Source organism: Macadamia integrifolia, unplaced genomic scaffold (assembly GCF_013358625.1).
Source record: "Macadamia integrifolia cultivar HAES 741 unplaced genomic scaffold, SCU_Mint_v3 scaffold2834, whole genome shotgun sequence".
Classification (NCBI taxonomy): domain Eukaryota; kingdom Viridiplantae; phylum Streptophyta; class Magnoliopsida; order Proteales; family Proteaceae; genus Macadamia; species Macadamia integrifolia.
The window spans coordinates 1,969-20,506 of record NW_024868995.1 but is presented as its reverse complement, the minus strand read 5'-3'; the positions used below and the strand labels follow the sequence as shown (position 1 = coordinate 20,506).

Below are 18,538 nucleotides of genomic sequence, written 5' to 3'. Positions count from 1 at the left end.
TCTCCTCTCCCCTGCAACTCTCAGACATCTCAGGGATTTCGTCCCTACTCCTGGCCCTCCATTCTTTCTACTGCCTGCCCTTTTATGTGGATAATGGGAACTGCATAATTGCATATTTGCTGGTTGATATTATGCCCCCTTGTGGTTAGGACAAGCTTCTCTTGTTATATTAATTTAACACCATTCTTGATTTATAGAATTATGGAGCATCAACGATTTTGATGTCAAAATCTGACAACTATGCTCCCAACAATTTATCTTGTTAGTAGTTACCATATGTTTGTGTTTATTGTTGCAGGGAGCAGGACCTGGTGCTCGTATAGTTTACATAGATGGAGCTTTTGATCTTTTTCATGCTGGGCATGTACAGGTATTCTTTACCCATTGTCCATTGAAAAGCTGTGGTCCATTATGTATTTATTTGTTAGTAATTTTTATTGGGATGCTTTTCTTCATTGTCATTTATGCCCCGATTGATAAACATCCCACTCCCAATTCGTTGATTCTAGATGGAATTGATTTTTTTGGATTCCATTTTTTTTTGGGAGTAAGATCACCATTTGGTAAACATTTCTGGAATTGATTCCGGAATGACTCAGAGCAGAATCAGCGTTTGGTATGCAATTGTTAGAATCACTCCAATTCCTATAAATTACAAAAATGCCATCTTAATAAGTCAAAAGCCATTCTTCAACTTCTTAACCTCTAATATTTGGAAAAATTCCATCAACTAGTATCCAATGATACTAACATTTGAAACTACTAAAATGTTGTCAAGGGTACCAGTGCAACCAATAATTCCGTTAATTTTAGTTGTATCATTACAATGCTTTGAAGGCACAAAATAGTAGTCCGAATCACTTCACACATGCCGTTGAGATAACAGAGCATGTCAAAAGAAAAACCCATATGGCCAGGAACATTGTTAATCCATAGTAACGAATTAGTAAAGTCCATTCAACTTGAACTTCATGAGGCACATGTCGAGTGACCCCCAAAATCATTCACACCTTGATATGAATCAACTCCTCGGTCCATATATAACACACATCAAGCTCACCCTAGAGGGATTCATCAATATATACTTGGCACACCTAGAAAATCAACACATACATTTTGCTTCTTATATTTGTTTGTTCTATTATTGTAACGGTTGCCATTATGTTGTTATTGTTGTTGCTGCTGTTAACTCTTTGTATATTATCTGCGATTCAGTTTATTCCCTCCCCAACCCCCTCTCCTTGGAAGAAAATCCGAGTTATATTTGTTGATTTTATGTTTTCACCTCCTGTATAGATACTGAAACTTGCTCGAGGGCTTGGAGATTTTCTTCTTGTTGGGATTCACACTGATCAAACAGTCAGGTCATAAACTTCTTTCTTTTTGTTAAATTTTGAGATGTTTGTTCGACTTTTCAGTATTAGCTGACGTTCTTCCAGTATGTTTTCTTGAAGGGATTGATCTCTTGAAAATTTGTTGTTATAGCATTGTGGGTTTTTGTTGACTTACAAAATTATTTTTCTTTACAATCTAGTATATAGATGGGATTAACTTTTTGTTGATGTGTTGGTTCTATCCTATTATTGTTTCCCTTAATATTTTCCTCCTGAGAAGGTCAGTTGTGTATGTAACAATAATAAGAGAGCTGGTTGATATATCCAGTACAAAAATACAAAGAAGCTGGTCTTGGATCTTAAAAAGGAAACATGCAGTTGTAGTAACAAAAGAATTTCTCATCCCTTAATGATCTGAAAGTGGTTGCATTTGAAGGAAGCCCAGGAAAAATCTTCATGTTCTCTTCAATGTGCAGCCCGAAAATCAGAATTTTCTGCACTGCTTGCTGAGAGAATTTTTTCAAATTCTTTTATTTCCTTCTTGCCTTTCAGTTTCCATAATGCCTGCATGTGGCTGTGGGACCTGACGTCACCATTCATTTCGTTAGGGGTGATTCAAGGCTTATGGGGCTATACATTGTAAATTATGATTGGGTGTTCCGCTTCCTTAGAAATTACTTGGGCATTGATAGAGATTTGCAGCTAGAGTCCTAATGTTTCAATATATTCATATGAAACGACATTCTTTCTTATAAAAAAAATATGATGATATAATTTTTTCCCGCTATTATATGGATTCTTCTTGCAGTGCTAATATAGGGGTGCATCGCCCTATCATGAATCTTCATGAGAGAAGTTTGAGCGTTTTGGCTTGTCGATATGTAGACGAGGTGATAATTGGAGCTCCTTGGGAAGTTTCAAGAGACATGGTTAGTTTTTTTTTTTGTTTTTGTTTTTGTTTTTTTTTTTTCTTTGTGTTGGTTTCTATTGCTATCATTTTTGCATGCTTATGTTCTATAGTATGGATAAATCAATTGTTGATTGTTGGCGTGCTTTATGCACACAATTGATGATTGAAAAAACCTAGAGGGGGAGTGAATAGGTTATACTAGTGGAAATTAAAATATTTTCAAATGTATTAAATTTCCAAATGTGATTATAAATTAAAAATAATGCGGAATAAAAATTCACAATGACACTACACCGAGATTTATAGTGGTTCGACTCAACCTGAGTCTATTCCACTCCTTACAAAATCCTTTTGTAAGGTATTCCATTAGTTCTCCCTTTTAGTACAGTAGGTAGAGAAGAAAACCTTTTACACAATCTCCTTTACAGGTAGAGAGGCACCCTTACAATTTCTTTTACAGGTAGAGAAGCACCCTTACAATCTTGATAGGACAAGAGAATCCTCCACTAGCCTAAATACAGTCTAGACAAGTGTAATAGAGAAAAGTGGAATAGAGTTTTTGAGTTACCTTGTGCGGTGCGTGCTATGAATATGAAATGAATAAAAACATGCACATTAAATGTCTCCCTTTGGATATGAAGGATGATGGAGACTTCTAATTCGCACTTGAGTGTTGGGTCCCGATTGACACTGAGAGGGGGGGTGAATCAGTGTGTTAAATATTTTTTCACTTTTCAACTGTACCCCTGATGTGGCAATCACTATTTGCACTTCAATAGCACAGTCTATTGATGCTGCCCAGAGCTGCTATGTATACTACTGATCATTCTTACTGTTGCATGAAACTTACTCACATAACCTGTATTGCTGCCCAGAGCTGTCTCATAAACCTCACGCAGTAATCACTGTCACAGACATACACAGTCGTATGCACATCCACACTTGGCAAGGAGTAACCGTCGGAGATGCAATAATGTCGTTCTCCACTTGACGCGGACCACAATCACGTTGTCTCGGTGCCGCCAATGCTTCAACCCCGGTTGGCACTTGGATTTCTTGAAGCAACTCACAAGAACCAAATTCTAGGTTCTTCTTCTTCTTTCTTTTCTCCTTGTCTTTACTTTCATGGAGTAACAATGGCATTCACATTCACATTCACATTCACACACACACAAAGAGAGGAAAAAACTTCTTCTCTATTTCCCTCTTTTTCTCTTCTCTTCTAATTTTCTTTTCTTTTCTCTTGGCAACAACCAATAGAACTTGCTACCTTAGTTTCCAACAACTTCCTAAGCCTCTAATGGGGGCTATGGATGAAGTGCAAGAGGATGGAAGTCTTTCATTCAAACCCTTAGCCTTCCACGAGCTTCAACTCATTTTTCGACCACCTCAGCAACCCCTCTGCATGATTTCTTCCCTCTGATGTGTAGAGCTCGGAGAGATGAAGAATATCCAACTTGAATCACTCAAATCGGAGTTAAGATGAGGGAGATATGACCATTTGAAGTTGGACCAACCAGAACACTCAAAATGGAATCTTCGGAGGTTGGCGTAGGCTACGCGCAACAGGGGCGAAATCTGACCGTAGATCTCATATAAAAGATCTTGTAATCTAAGCCGTTGGATTAAACCAACGGACAATAGATCCAAACCATTAAATTTGAATCTCGATGACGTCATCATGACGTAGGCACTGACATCGTCAGAAGTGTTGTCGATCTATGATTGGTTGCTTTTCCGGATTTTAAGGGAGCTTGTCTCCCACTCACAAAAGAGAAATGCATATCGACCATTGGATCCGAATCCTCCATGATGCTTTAATCAGATTTCATGAGATCATTAAGATTAGAATCTTTTTTATACCTTCTATACACGCGCGAAACACCACAACATACCTTGATAAGGTGTAGCGCCAGTGCATAAAGAATTATGCACCTAACCAATCAAATTCTACGCGCAAGCATCTATCTCGTCCATGTCAGCACAAAATCTCAGCAGCCTTTGGATGGGCATCAAGCCTACGTGGTCGAATCTTGGCCATCCATTTCACTTCCCTTTACTCCTCTTTATTACAATCAAGCCCCTGCCTCCATATGTTTCAGTGCTTAAAGACCCCTTACAACTTAGACCTTCAAAATCTTTAAATTACACAAAAACCCTTCAAATTTCAAAAATAAATTCCGAAAAATCCACCAAACACTGAGAGCAACTGATGGATTTTCGGTTTGGATTTTCAAACCGACTTTACGGAAACACTTATAACTTTTTCATACGATATCCGATCGAGATGAAACGAAGTGCGTTGGAATCGTAACTGGATGCTCTACAACTTTTCAGAAGACTCAATCATCTGAATCATCCATGTAAAAAGACCAAAATGCCCCTACACCTTTCCAATGACGTATCTTTCTCATACGGAATCGGAATGCGATGAAATCAGAACCGTTGGAAAGATTGTATTTTTGTCGTATTGTTACATGTAGAACACTTCCTTTAAAAAATTCATCTTCAATGCCGAAACTGCCCTCGACTGCCACAAATGCCGTAACTTCTTCATACGGTATCGGAATGTGACGAAATCAAATGCACTGGACTAGGTAAATTACAATCTATCTTTTTCATGAAGAACTGATCTTCCAAAAATGTCATTTTCATTGCCGAAAATGCCCTCGATCGTAAATAGGCCAATTTTGCCAGTTTTGACCTAGAAACCCGCACCACCTATTAATGATGTATTAAACCACTCCATGCATACCAAGCTGCTATGTTATCTCATCGGTGACACTGGACACTGCCATGTCATCATTTTCATCCACGTCACCCAAACTGGCCACGTCATCACCGCCACGTGGCAGAGTTGCCAACAAGGACAACCATAAAACAACATTGAGTTCCTTGGAACTTGAGTTTTTAATCACAAAGTTGGAACTTGAAAGAACACAGCTTGACTTTCACTCAATGGCTTTGATAATGATTGTTTAATGCTCTCTTAATTGCTAATTAATAAATCCATTAGTGGGGTATTTATATGTGAGAGGGTTGGGCTTAATTTGGGTAACAATATCTCCAATTTTGGAATGAGAATAAACTCAAACGGACAAAAGTTGCCTCAATTGGTAAGTACCGGTTGGATCCGATAAGTACCGGATCATGTTACCGTTGGACAAATTATAGCCGTTAGACTCATAAAACTAGCCGTTGTGTCCAAAATATAGCCGTTGTAGGTGTTCAGGGGTCATCCGGTAGGTACCGGTTCAATCCGGTAGATACTGGATGGCCTCTGTTGGCCATGTCTGAGATGTATATCTCATCCGGAACCAATCCGTCCAACCAGAAGAGTATTCGGATCCATCCGATAGGTACCGGATGGTCTCTGTTGGTTGTATCTAAGAAAATTTTCATCACAGAGGCTATCCAGTACTTACCGGTTCAATCCGGTAAGTACTGGATGGTCTCTGTTTTGTGTTTTTGACTGTCTATCAGACACGAACACGAGACCAACTTACTTAGGGTCTTCCTAGCACATGCATGCATGAGTGTGGTGCGTGCAAGTGTGTGTTTTTACAACCTATTCTAGAAACTTGTCTTAAAGTCTTCTAGGCTTCGTGTCTTCGATCACTTGCGTCAGGTCTTCAATCTTCGACGTGCTTCAAGTCTTCGATCTTCGATCACTTGCTTTAACTCTTCGATCTTCGATCTCTTGCTTCAAGTCTTCGGTCTTCGACGTGTTTTTCCATATTGTAGATTTAGAGGTCAAGCAACCTTGTGTCTTGATCCTTCACAACATACTTGGTATGAAAATGGTTAGTTGCACGTACACTTGTTTGTTATCATCAAAACCATTATGGAGAGTGGTATTCCCAACAATGAGGAGTGTTATAATATCTTGAAAGGCATGCGAAATTAATTAATAATTGAGGTATTTTAAGTTCCCTTATTTTCTTTTACTTGTTGCTTGCTTAATCTGTGCGAGATTCATTTGTTTTAAATAATCTTTAAATGTTACATATTTTTTGTTGTCCTTTCTGGAGGGGTGTATCAAATTAATTTTATTGAGCTGAATTTGGGTGAGAAACACAGCAAACATAAAACAAAACAAGTGTTCCTGAGATGTGGATGTTGAGATGGATAGGTGGCTGAACTAGAAACTGTAAAAATAATGGGAATTTTTTTTTTTTGGGTGAAAAAGAAATTCATTACCAAGGAGGAAAAAGAAGAATATATAGGGGCGGGCCCCAAGGGAAAAAACAAGCAACAAACAAAACTAAACAACACAAGCAGTAAGGGCCCTCAAGGAGGGTGCTGAAGAAGGGACTTGAGTCTGTTCCTTGGGGAATATTTTACATCAGAGTGGGGTAGCATGACAAGTTTTGAACTGACATCAAAGAAGATGGCCTTCCAAATCTTATCAAAAGATCGGGCGTTGGGAGTCCATATTCGAATATCATGTTCCATCCAAATGTGGTTGATGGAGGCACAAAAGGAAAGCTTGCCGGTGGTGTCACAAATGGTGTTTCCTCCAAAATTCATATCAAGCCAAGTTCATTCCTTTGGAGGGAGAGGATCCTTCTTCTAGTCGATCAATAGGAGCTAAGGACTCTCTTCCAAATAGTGGAGAAAGCACAGGAGAAGAAAATGTGGTTAGCATCTGCAAGGCCATTCCAGCAGAGGCAGCTAGAGGAAGAGACTTGGATTTGCCTGTGAATGGGGAATGCCTGGGTGGGGAGGCAGTTTGAGAGGGCCCTCCCAATTGTGAAGCTGTGCTAGGGAATGTGCCCTTTGAACCAAACTATCTTGCATCAAGGGGCAAGGGGACTACTCGATTGAAGTACTAAGCTGAAGAGGAACTGAAGAGACCTATGGGAGAGGGAAGCCAAGAGACTCTGCATCTCTTCCCTTGTGGACGGGGAGAAGCGGAGGAAGGGCATCCCAGATGATTGATGAAGTTGGGGGGGGGGGGAGCTACCATTGGAGATGATCTCAGCAATAGAGGCCTCTCTACCATGACCCAAGGATTAGATAGATCTAGCTCCCTCCTTTGATGAGAGCTGTTTTGAGTCTGTTTGGGCATGTGCACAAAAGGCCATACATTGCCAAGTTGCCAAGAGGAGTGCTATGATGGTGATTTGAGGACTTAAGACCATGGGCTAGACCAAAAATTGAATTCTTCTTGCTAAAATATTTGGATGGTTTAGTTAGTCTCATCCATAGTTTAAAATTCAGTTATAATGTAGCAGTTAAATTTGGGTGGTCGGTTGGATCTGGCATCTCACAGTTCGAAGATCATCCAAATTTGGGTTGACGAGGCAAAATGGCATCTTGTTGGGCCAAATTCCATGGCTTTCTTGAAAATTGGGTTGAATCAACCTTTTTGGTGTTTAATGTTTTTGTAATGTTTTTTTTTTGGATATATTTCCATTTGATCTGTAAATATTGGACTGGACTAGTTCAAACAGTTTTGAAGATTTGATACCAGGTTTGGTTTATAAATAGTCTGGTTTTGTCTGAATAGTATTACAAAATTTTCTCAGAAATAAAATATTTCTCTGAAAATTGAGTTATTTATTAGAGGGAAAAGGATGCGTACAACGCGAGTGTGTAGATTCTTCGCTTGCCATCTCATATCCTCCCTTGGATCCCACATCCTCTCATTTCTTCCCGTTGCCCATCCTTCCTATTGGTCCAAAACTGCACTCTGGCATCGTATGAAATCTTCTCCCTTTATTAGAATATATATATTTACTCGTGATTAGCCTAGTTAGAAAGTTCGAATTTGGGAATTATTTGGTACTTGTAAAATATGTAATAATTCATTTTGTTAATTTGAAAACTTGGTCAAAATTTTGGTGGAAATAAGGTCTTTAAAATTCAGCTTCGAATTAATACATATTATTCGTTTTTTTTTTTGAAATGTTATTAATATGAATTATTCGCATTTTTTTGAAATAGTTGCGATAATGAGGTGCTGAAAATTGATGAGAGGGAGGCTCCACAAAGTGATTATTTTAGGTATCTGAGCTTTATCATGAATAAAGAAAGTGATATAGAGGATGATGTAGTCATACGAGTAGCTATGATATATGATGTGGAAGGTTGGGAAATTAAGAAACATAATGCAAATAAACTTAGTGTAGTGGAGATGAGGATGTTGAGGTGGATGAGTGGTAAAACTTGAAAGGATAAAGTGAGGAATGTTCATGTTAGAGCTGATTTGGGAGTAGCTCTGATACATGATAAGCTGCGAGAAAGTCGGTTAAGGTGGTATGGCCATTATCAATGGAGGCTTGTGGATGCTTCAGCACAGAGGAGAGATTTGATTCAGATTGAAGGCTCTAAAAGAGCTAGGGGCAGACTTAAAATGACCTTAGGAGAAGTGGTGAGAAAAGACATGCCTAGCTGAGGCCTCATATCTAGTATGATGTTGATAGAGCTGATTAGAGGGCAAGGATCCATATTGCCGACCTATTTAGTTTGGATATGGATTTGTTGTTGTTGTTGGAACAACTTGTCACCAAAGTGGTGAACTAATTAATTGCCTCGTCTTATTCCCAAAAGTTTTTTGATGTAGTATTTAATGTAGGGTAAAAATGGTTTTCCAAAAGCTAAAAGTTATTTGATGCAGGATTTACCCTCATGGAAAAAGAAGTGTTATACTAAAAGGGCAACAAGTAAGGGTACAATTTTGTTGTAACCAACCTTGTTTACAAGTTTTCCCTCTCTCTCTCCCTCTCTCTCTATATGTAACAGAATTTGTACTCCGACTTTTTTCCCTCCATACAATGACATGACACTATAATAGGAGGGATAATAATATGATTTTGCAACACATCATGTCAAGGAGCTCCTTGATTTCACAGGGAACATGGATTCCTCCCAATTACACCGTCAGTGGGAAAGTTGATTGCCAGTAACAAGAAGGGTGATTGTTGCTGTTAAACGTAGGAAATTTAATGGACCCAACATTTGTTACTCAACTCCCTCTTTGCAAAGAAAATATCCAAATTTCTCTTTACTTTGTAGGACCTTTTCCACCATCTATTCGAATTCCTCCTCCAGGGAACCCCACCCTACATGCCTCGGCGTGATGTACTATATCTAAAAGAATCAAAATAGCAGCCAGTTGACAAGGATCTATACTCAAAGGATAGTTAGATGCAAATAATGAAGACTAGGAGTGAAATAAGATATCAACTATGGAGGAAAAATAAAACAATAACCATGAGGGGCAAAACAATAATTTACAACCTAAAATTAGGGTTGAGAAATTAGGGTAATAATGCACAAGCAGTCTTTGATTTCAAAAGTTAACTTGAACCAGCAAATGAAAGCAAAACAATAACTATTTGAACACAAAATAGTAACTTTTTCTAGATCTTGAGAAGGGAAAAGCAGGTTTGGTATTTTGCAAATATCTAAAGATCAAACCATCAGAAAAGGGTCTTGATTTGAATCGATCTCTAAATTAGGGTTCTTGAATGCCTGGTCAAAAGTTGAGTTCGATCAGATGGCTGAATTACTTAATCTGAAAAAAAAAAAAAAACATGTGACATCCAACCTTGTAGAAGACTTGAATAAATTCAAGAAAAACTTCTTCTATTTTTGCCGCTGAACTCATTACCATGTAATAAGGCTCCTAAAAAAACTCCAACATGGAGTTGGACCTAAACAAAATAAAAACCAAAACATATGAAGACTAGGACTCTAACTAAACTAATGAAGTAAATCTCGTTTTCTACTTTATATTTATATTTTAGGCCACGATCAAAGGTGCAACACCTATATAACCCAACCCAAGGCATATTTCCAATAAAATAAGCCCTTTAAGTGACTTCTTTGCATCACGACATCTGTACTGATTCTTCTTCTCCCCTCAAACCCTCTCTCTTCCTATATTTCTTTCTAGAAATTCAGGCCGAATCTTCATCATTTGGAACATTAATTTCTTCTCTCTTTGGTTTTTAGCTGGATAAAATAGTTGAAATTCTTTTCTTATTTTGCATGCTCAAGACTTGGAAACCTCTTCAATTTATCGAGGTTGTTGCCTTAGGTTACTTCTCCTATTTCTGCTGCTGAACTTATTACTATGTTTCTTTTGTCCCAACGCTTATCAATGGTAAAAACGAAAACCAAACCAAATGGTATTTTCCTTTTGAGTTTCTCAATGACTAGGAAGGATAAATTAAGGAATGACCATGTTAGAGCTGATTTTGGTGCTGCCCTAATTCATAATTAGGTTCCAGAAAGTTGTTTGAGGTGGTATGGCTATATTCGACGGAAGCTTAAGGGTGCACCAGCAAGGAGGAGTGATCTGATTCAGATTGAAGGATCTAAAAGAGCTTGGCAGACCTAAAATGACCATAGGGAGCAGTGAGGCAAGACATGCATAGTTTAGGTCTAGTCTCAAGTATGACCTTAGTTAGATCCATCTGAAAGGGCAAGAATCCATGTAGCAGACCCATTTAGGTGAGATTTTTCTGATTTGTTGTGGTGTGTTCCTTTCCTTTTCCTTTTACTGTCAAGATGAATCAATTATTATTGGAGGTGACCTGAATGGGCACGTTGGGAGTGATCGTAGAGGATACAGAGATGTCCATGGGGGCTATAGGGTTGGGGAGAGGAATGAGGGACCCTCAATCCTAGACTTTGCGATGACCTATAATTTGTCCATTGTGAACACTTCTTTTGAGAAAAGACATGAACACTTGGTAACATATAAAAGTGGGAATCATGCCAACCAAATAGACTTCTTCTTAACTAAAAGGGCAGACAGGATGGTGTGTAAGGATCGTAAAGTTATCCCTGGGGAGAGCCTAACCACCCAACATAGACTGGTGGTCCTAGATATGCGCCTCAGTACACAGTAGTGCAGGAAGAGAGAACTGATGTACCCTAAGATAAGGTGGTGGAGACTGGAGACTAAAGGGGAAGTACCTAAGGACATTACTGATAATGTGGTCAAAGAAGGAAAGCGGGACTTTGTGGGAGACACCAATATGATGTGGAATGATATGATGTCTTGTATTAAAAGGGTGCCAAAGATGTGCTAGGTGAGGCAAAGGGTAGTCGTCAGTCCCTAGGGAGACTTAGTGGTGGGATGATGGGGTACAAGCGACTATTAAGGCTAAGAAAGTCTGTTTTGAGACATGGTAAAGGAATAAGGAAATAGAGGATTAAAAGAGGTATTATGATGCCAGAAATGAAGCTAGGAAGATTGTGGGGATGGCTAAGGAAAAGAAATATGAGGATCTCCATATCAACCTTAACATGAAAGAGGGAGTAAAAGCTATTTATAAGATAGCTAAGATGAGAGACAAAAAGGGTTCGACCAGGTGAGGTTTATCAAAGGTGAGGATGGAAGAGTGTTGGTAAGGGATGAGGACATTGTGAAGAGATGGGATGGGTATATCTGTGACCTATTAATTGGAGATAGAGTTGAGAATCAAAGATTAGGGAATTATTCGACTTGTCAGTAATGACAAAGGTTTTTTTTATTTATAAGAAGATTACAATAAATCAAATAAGGAAGTAAGATAACACTAACTAAGCGTCCCTATCTACAAAACTTATTACGGTAAATAGAAAATAATAAAACTTAACCAAAGTAAAACTAAAACTAACTATGATCATCTCAACACTCCCCCTCAAGTTGGTGCAAATATATCATACATGCCTAACTTGAGATGAGAGGATGAAATGCCTTACAGTGAAACAACCTTAGTAAACACAGTGGCTAACTGATTTGCAGTACTAACAAAGGGAATGCAAACAGTCCTTTGGTCAAACTTCTCTTTGATGAAGTGTCTATCAATCTCAATATGCTTGGTCCTATCATGCTAAACAAGGTTGTGAGCGATGCTGATGGCTACCTTGTTATCACAGTACAGACGCATAGGACCTTCAACATTAACTCAGAGATCACTCACTAGGCTCTTAAGTCAGACCAGCTCACAAATCCCTTGGGCCATTGCGTGATATTCGGCTGCAGCACTAGACTGAGATACCATGGATTGTTTCTGGCTACGCCAAGTAACAAGGTTCCCTCCAAGGAAAGTACAATACCCAGAGGTAGATTGCCGATCATCAATAGATCCAGCCCAGTTAGCATCAGTAAAGACCTCAATCATCAAGTGCCCCTGATTAGAATACAAATTACCCTTTCTAGGAGCGGATTTCAAGTACTGTAGGATTTGGTACACAACATCAAGGTGAGGTGTCCTGGGATCATGAAGAGAATGGCTAACAATACCCACATCATAAGCTCGGGCCTGGTGTAGGACAGGTAGATCAGACGGCCAACAAGTCTCTGGTACTGCTCTTTATCAACAGTCACCCATTGAACTGTTCAGCTGATGATTGACCTCCATAGGGGCATTCGCAGGCTTGCACCCAAGCATACCTATCCTCACCAAGGAGATCCAAAACATACTTCCTTTGGGAAATGAAGATATCTCTGTTAGATCTAGCCACTTTAATGCCAAGAAAATACTGAAGGGGTCGTAGGTCCTATTCTCGAACTCTGCTGCTAGTAAGGCCTTAAAGTTGGAGATCTCATTATTGTTACCAGTAAACACAATATTGTCAACATAGACAATCAAAGCAGTGACCTGGTTACCTTTCGCCTTTGTGAACAAAGTGTGTTTGTGCTTGACTCTGTCTATATCCAAAGCTTATTATAGTTTTTATGAACAAGTGAAACCATGCCCTAGGAGACTACTTGAGGCCGTACGACTTTTTCAACTTGCAGACATGTCTGACACTGAAAGGAGTGGCAAAGCTAGGAGGAACATCCATATAAATTTCCTCTTCAAGATCTCCATTTAAGAACGCATTCTTGACATCTAGTTGTTGAAGATTCCATTCCAGATTTGCAGCAACAGATAGTAATGCCCTGATAGAGGTCATCTTTTTAACTGGGGCAAAGGTTTCCTGGTAATCAATCCCATAGGTTTGGGTAAAGCCCTTAGCCACCAAGTGTGCCTTGTACCACTTAACTCTCCCATCTGCCTTCTGCTTGATTGTAAACACCCACTTTCACCTAACTAATTTCTTTCCTTGAAGAGGAAGAACAAGTTCTCGGTTACCATTTTTAGCTAATGCTAGCATTTCCTCAATCATTGCAGCTTTCGACTTTGGATCATTTATGGCTTCCTTCCAACCATGTGGAATAGACCCAAAAAACAATGAAGAAACAAAGGCCCTATAGGAGGGCGATAAAGATGCATATGAAACAAAATTGGAGATGGAATGCTTGGTACAGGAACAAACTTCTTTTCTAATAGCGATAGGAAGATCGTCCATTGTAAGAGCAAAAGGTATAATAACAAGTACTGGAGGCTCTAAAGAAGTAACATGTACAATATCAAGTATGAGAAAAGTATTACCCGATACTGGTGGATCCGATGGAGGTGCATCAGAAGGGTATGGCTTGCTCCTTGGCGTCTTGCTCCTTGGACCTCCTAGTGTAAATGATCACATCTCTTATAGGCTGATCTAGTGGCTCCCCCTGAATGGGAGACATACCCATAATAGGGGATGTATCAATAATAAAAGGAGGCTCTTCCTCAAGACTCTCCCCCTGAAGAGGTGACGTGAAATACACCTCAAACTCATGAAAAGTGACATCCATAGTAACATATAAGCGGTGAGTAGGAGGGTGATAACACTTATACCCTTTTGAAAAGCTGAGTAACCAAGGAAGACGCACTTTACAGTCTGAGGATCAAGCTTGGACCTTGAAGGAGAGGAATTATGGGCAAAACAGACACACCCAAATATCCGAGGAGGAAGACTAGAAACAATTGTAGGATTAGGGAGAAAAGAAATAAGGGGCTTAACGTTAAGTACACTAGAGGGCACCCGGTTAGTAGGTGGGCAGCAGTAACAACGGCATCGCCCCAGAGATATTTAAGAATACTAGTAGCAAACATTAGAGCCCGGGCAACGTCAAGGAGATGACGATTCTTGCGCTCCGAGATCCCATTTTGTTCAGGTGTCCTAACACAAGTTGTTTGGGAGAGAATGCCTTGAGAATCAAGGTAATTTTGAAACTCCTCATCTATATACTCAGTGCCATTGTCACTACGAAGGACTTGTATAATGGCATTAAATTGGGTATGAAGCATGGCGTGGAAAGATTTAAAACAAAAGAAGGCATCAAGCTTATTATGCAACAGATATACCCATGTTAAACGAGTACAATTATTAATAAAGTAATAAACCAATGAAAATCATTCTTATTAATTGTCCGAGGACCCCACAAATCTGAATGAATAATAAAAAAATGAATGTCACTTTTATTTTCAGTAGGAAAGTAAGAGGTGCGTGCATGTTTAGCAAACTTACATACATCACACTTAAGTTGTTTCAAACCACAATGTTTAACTAAAGTAGGAAACATGCGATGTAAATATGAAAAAAAGGATGTCCCAGACAACGGTACCACTGTTGGAGTTGTGAGAGAGAGAGCTATCAGAACGGAGAGTATGCGCTGCCATAGGAGGACGCATAGCTTGTGGAGAATCCAAGTAGTAGAGTCCATCACGGACCTGAACATACCCAATCGTTGCACTCATCACTAGATCCTGAAAAAGGCAGTGGGTAGAAAAAAAGTGAACAGAACAATTCAACTCCTTAGTTAAACGATAGATGGAAACACAAGGTTAGCACATAATTTTGGGACATGCAACACTGATGGAAGAGAAATTGTAAAGGTACAAGAAACGGAGCCTTTACCAGAAATGGGGGACAAGGAATCGTCAGCCACACTTACCTTATCCTGACCGGAACAAGGAATATAAGTATGGAAGACCTCAGAGCTACTTGTCATATGATCGGTAGCACCCAAATCAAGTAACCATAAAAGGAGAATGAGAGGAAGAAACAAGGAAACTACCTGTTTGAGCAAGGTTGGACACAAGAGAAGGAGCAGGAGAAGTGCGTAATTGTGGCATTAGTTGCTTGAGGGCAGCCATTTGATCCAAAGAGAACAGGGCAGTAGTAGAGGCACTGTCAACAGACTCAGACAGATGGGCCTAGGGGCCTTGTTTTCCAGTTTTGCTATTACGCCCACCCTTGGGTCGACCATGGAGCTTCCAGCATGTTTCCCTAGTATCGTGAGGGCGACCACAATAATCACACTGAACAGTTTCCTGAGGAGCGGTAGAACCCTTAGACGGGGTTTCAGCAGTCGGAGTAGCCAACAGTGCAGACCGAACAAGAATTGTAGAGGGTAGTATAATAGAGCTATAGTGACCCTCAGATAGAACTAAGTTATATGCCTGGAGAAGAGTTGGAAAAGTCTTGCGACCCAAAACTTGTACCCTGATCTGGTCATATTCAGGATTAAGACTTGTCAAAAAGTCATACACCTGGTCCATGTCATGCTCCTTCTAAAGTGTACCAACATTAGTAGGACATGCAATAAGGAAACAAATAATTAGTTATAGTACTAAATTATCCCCAAGTCTTCCCACGCCCAACTGCATCATCTAGGAAGAAAGAAAGAATATGAAGAGGAGGTATGTGGGATAGCACCTGAGATGAGAAGAGACAGTTGAAGAAATCAGATGAAGAGGGACATTGAAACAGTCAACCACTTCGATCACGCAGGGCAGCATTCTTCAACTTTAACGGAAAACTCAATTCCAATATTCAATTCATTCTACTCCCCAATTCGATTGATACATGCTTCTGAAACTGAACAAACTAACTTGGACTCCTACAACTGCAAGACAAGAATAAAATAATAACTATAAATTTATAAAAATAACCCCAAACAAAGGAAAATTCCCTAATTATCCTCGCTAAACTCAAAGCCAGGTTTGGATCTGGCTCTTCCTGGTCTGGGTCCTTCGACTGGATCAAGTTGGTCCAATCTTGCAACCACATCAGTTATCCAATGAACTTTTTCTGTTTCTGGCGAGGTCAGCAAAATTACTGATTTTGCCTTCCACCGTGGAGAATGGAATGCACATGATGGAAGTGAAAAATAACAGTGTATTGGTTAGTTTTAACCATGCTTGGTTACATCGAGAAACACCCAAAACTTAATTTAAATGTTATGGGTAAGTATAAATGCCACTCCTGTAATGATCCTTTCGTGCATACCATACCTTTTCCTTCTGTCTTCCTCCTCTCTCCCCCCCCCCCCCCCCCCCCCTTCCCCCTTCTCATTCTCTTTCAAAGGGTGTTGCTAATTTGCGATGTCCACATTTTATATTCATCTTTATTCACAGAATGCATGGATTATGCAGTTCTCACTTATCACAAACTTTGATGATTGCAGATTACAACCTTTAATATCTCATTGGTTGTCCATGGAACGGTTGCAGAAAATAATGATTTCCAGAAGGTGAATTTGGTTGCATTGTTCTGATGTTCCTAAAATTGTTTGTTTGTTACTGTGATCTATTTTTACCGGTTTTCTTTTGCCTCGTACTTCTTTTCTTTCCTTTTTATTTTTATTTTTTATATAAAGAAAGAGAGTGTCCTAGTGTAGGGGCTCCCACTAATGCAGGGTCTGGGAGGGGGAAATTTACTTGCCCCCCTGCTTCACAGGAGATACTGTTTCCATGTTTATATATATATATATATATATATTAAATTCATTGCAGACATCATTCTGATAAATCGCCAGGGTCATTACAAGAGTACCTTAATATGCTTTTGTGCCTGATGCTTGGTGCAAACATAGAATTTTATGACAGACAGTTGTCTCCCATTGAGCGATGGAATTGTTTCTTTTATTACTAATACTGAATGTGGTCTTGTTCCAGGGGAAATGCGACCCATATGCTGTTCCAATGAGTTTGAGAATCTTTCGAGTGTTAGATAGCCCTTTGGATATCACAACCACCACCATAATAAAAAGGATCGTGTCAAATCACGAGGCATATCAGGTTCTTTACTCTTCTCAGTGGTTGTTTTGGTGGTTTCTAGTAATTCAAAGCCTAGTATGTTTGCCTGAAGTTGATACATAGATATGCATTGAATATGAAATATGATTCCAATGGTATGTAAATATATCATATGATAATATAGAAGAGGAGTGTTGAATAATTTTGCAAGACAATATTTAAGAGGGCTAACTGTGCTAGACACTGTCCTTTTCTTTGTGGGGGGAAGAGGCAGACGAGTTTTAGCAACAATATAGGTCAGGAAAGCCTATGTGTTTTAATTGAGGCTGAGAGAAAGCATCAATGTTGAGACATTTTGACGTTACTTTTAGGGTTTTTGCATTACAAGCCTCTCTCTCTCTCTCTCTCTCTCTCTCTCTCTCTTATTTATTTATTTAACCTTTTCTTCCCTCTGCAGAAGCGCAATGAGAAGAAAGCTGAAAGTGAGCGGAGATATTACGAGGGAAAGACTTATGTCTCAGGTGATTGATTGAAAATGGTTGGCAGACATCTCACTAGCTTTTGTGCCTACTGGGGGAAATCTTTTCTTTTCTAGTAGAGGTCTATTTGTAGTGTCTAGATCACTAACCAATCCAATTGAGATGATATTTGCAAACAGTATAGATCGTCGCATAACAAGGTCAATTGTAATCGACGTTCTGAAGGAGGCGGATTTTTCTTCCACCCATACCCTACCCCCCCATCCCCATCCCCATCCCCATCCCCATCCCGATCCCCATCCCGATGAAAAAAAAAAATTCCCATCCACATTTTGGTATATTATGAGCTAATTTCCCCGCTAAATGTTGCTTGTATTTGCCATTTGTTGGTCATTTTTGGTGTATGAGTATCCAACTGTATTCATTTTCTTATTTATGCGTGATCAATGGGGTTTATGGATAGAATTTGGTTGGATGGCAATAGTTAGGTGATACACTAATTAACCCTGGGGAGTTTAAATGTGGAATGATATGGAAGAGTAGATGGTAGCTTTTCTAGCATCCACGCCCATACTTTCTCGATCGAAGTAGAAGACTCAAAAGTGACCAGCTCGTTGAAAGCTCACCCCGCATTCCATGTGAGTCAGACAGTTGACTTCGAGTACTTTGGATGGGGAATAATAATAACTTGGCAGGAAAAGGAATGGGAAATTGTAAAGGATGACTTCTTTGTTGGGTGTCAAATTCCTCTTCAATTACCATCCAATGGGTGAAAGGATTTGGACATATATCTCAACCCTTTTCGACATATGGGGATGCATGTTCAACTCCTCCCACCCATTGGATGAGTGTTTGGAGGGTTGGTGGTGTTAAGATTATCTTTTTCCTTGGTTCACTAGTGAGCCGGTCAGGATATGTAAATATGTAATTTTGTTTGTTCCCAATGCTTTCGCTTCATTC

At 39.4% G+C, this 18,538-nt stretch overlaps 1 protein-coding gene across 1 annotated transcript in view; it reads left to right on the top strand.

The window, feature by feature from the left end:
• The window catches only part of LOC122067320 (ethanolamine-phosphate cytidylyltransferase), a 28,521-nt gene extending 10,511 nt beyond the window's left edge, over window positions 1–18,010 (top strand). The window contains exons 3-8 of the mRNA XM_042631150.1: window positions 299–370; window positions 1,297–1,364; window positions 2,143–2,263; window positions 16,529–16,594; window positions 17,019–17,141; window positions 17,557–18,010. Coding sequence (XP_042487084.1) covers window positions 299–370; window positions 1,297–1,364; window positions 2,143–2,263; window positions 16,529–16,594; window positions 17,019–17,141; window positions 17,557–17,628 — 522 coding nt within the window. The 3' untranslated portion in view covers window positions 17,629–18,010. The remainder of the gene's footprint in view (window positions 1–298; window positions 371–1,296; window positions 1,365–2,142; window positions 2,264–16,528; window positions 16,595–17,018; window positions 17,142–17,556) is intronic.
• Window positions 18,011–18,538: the final 528 nt, after the last annotated feature.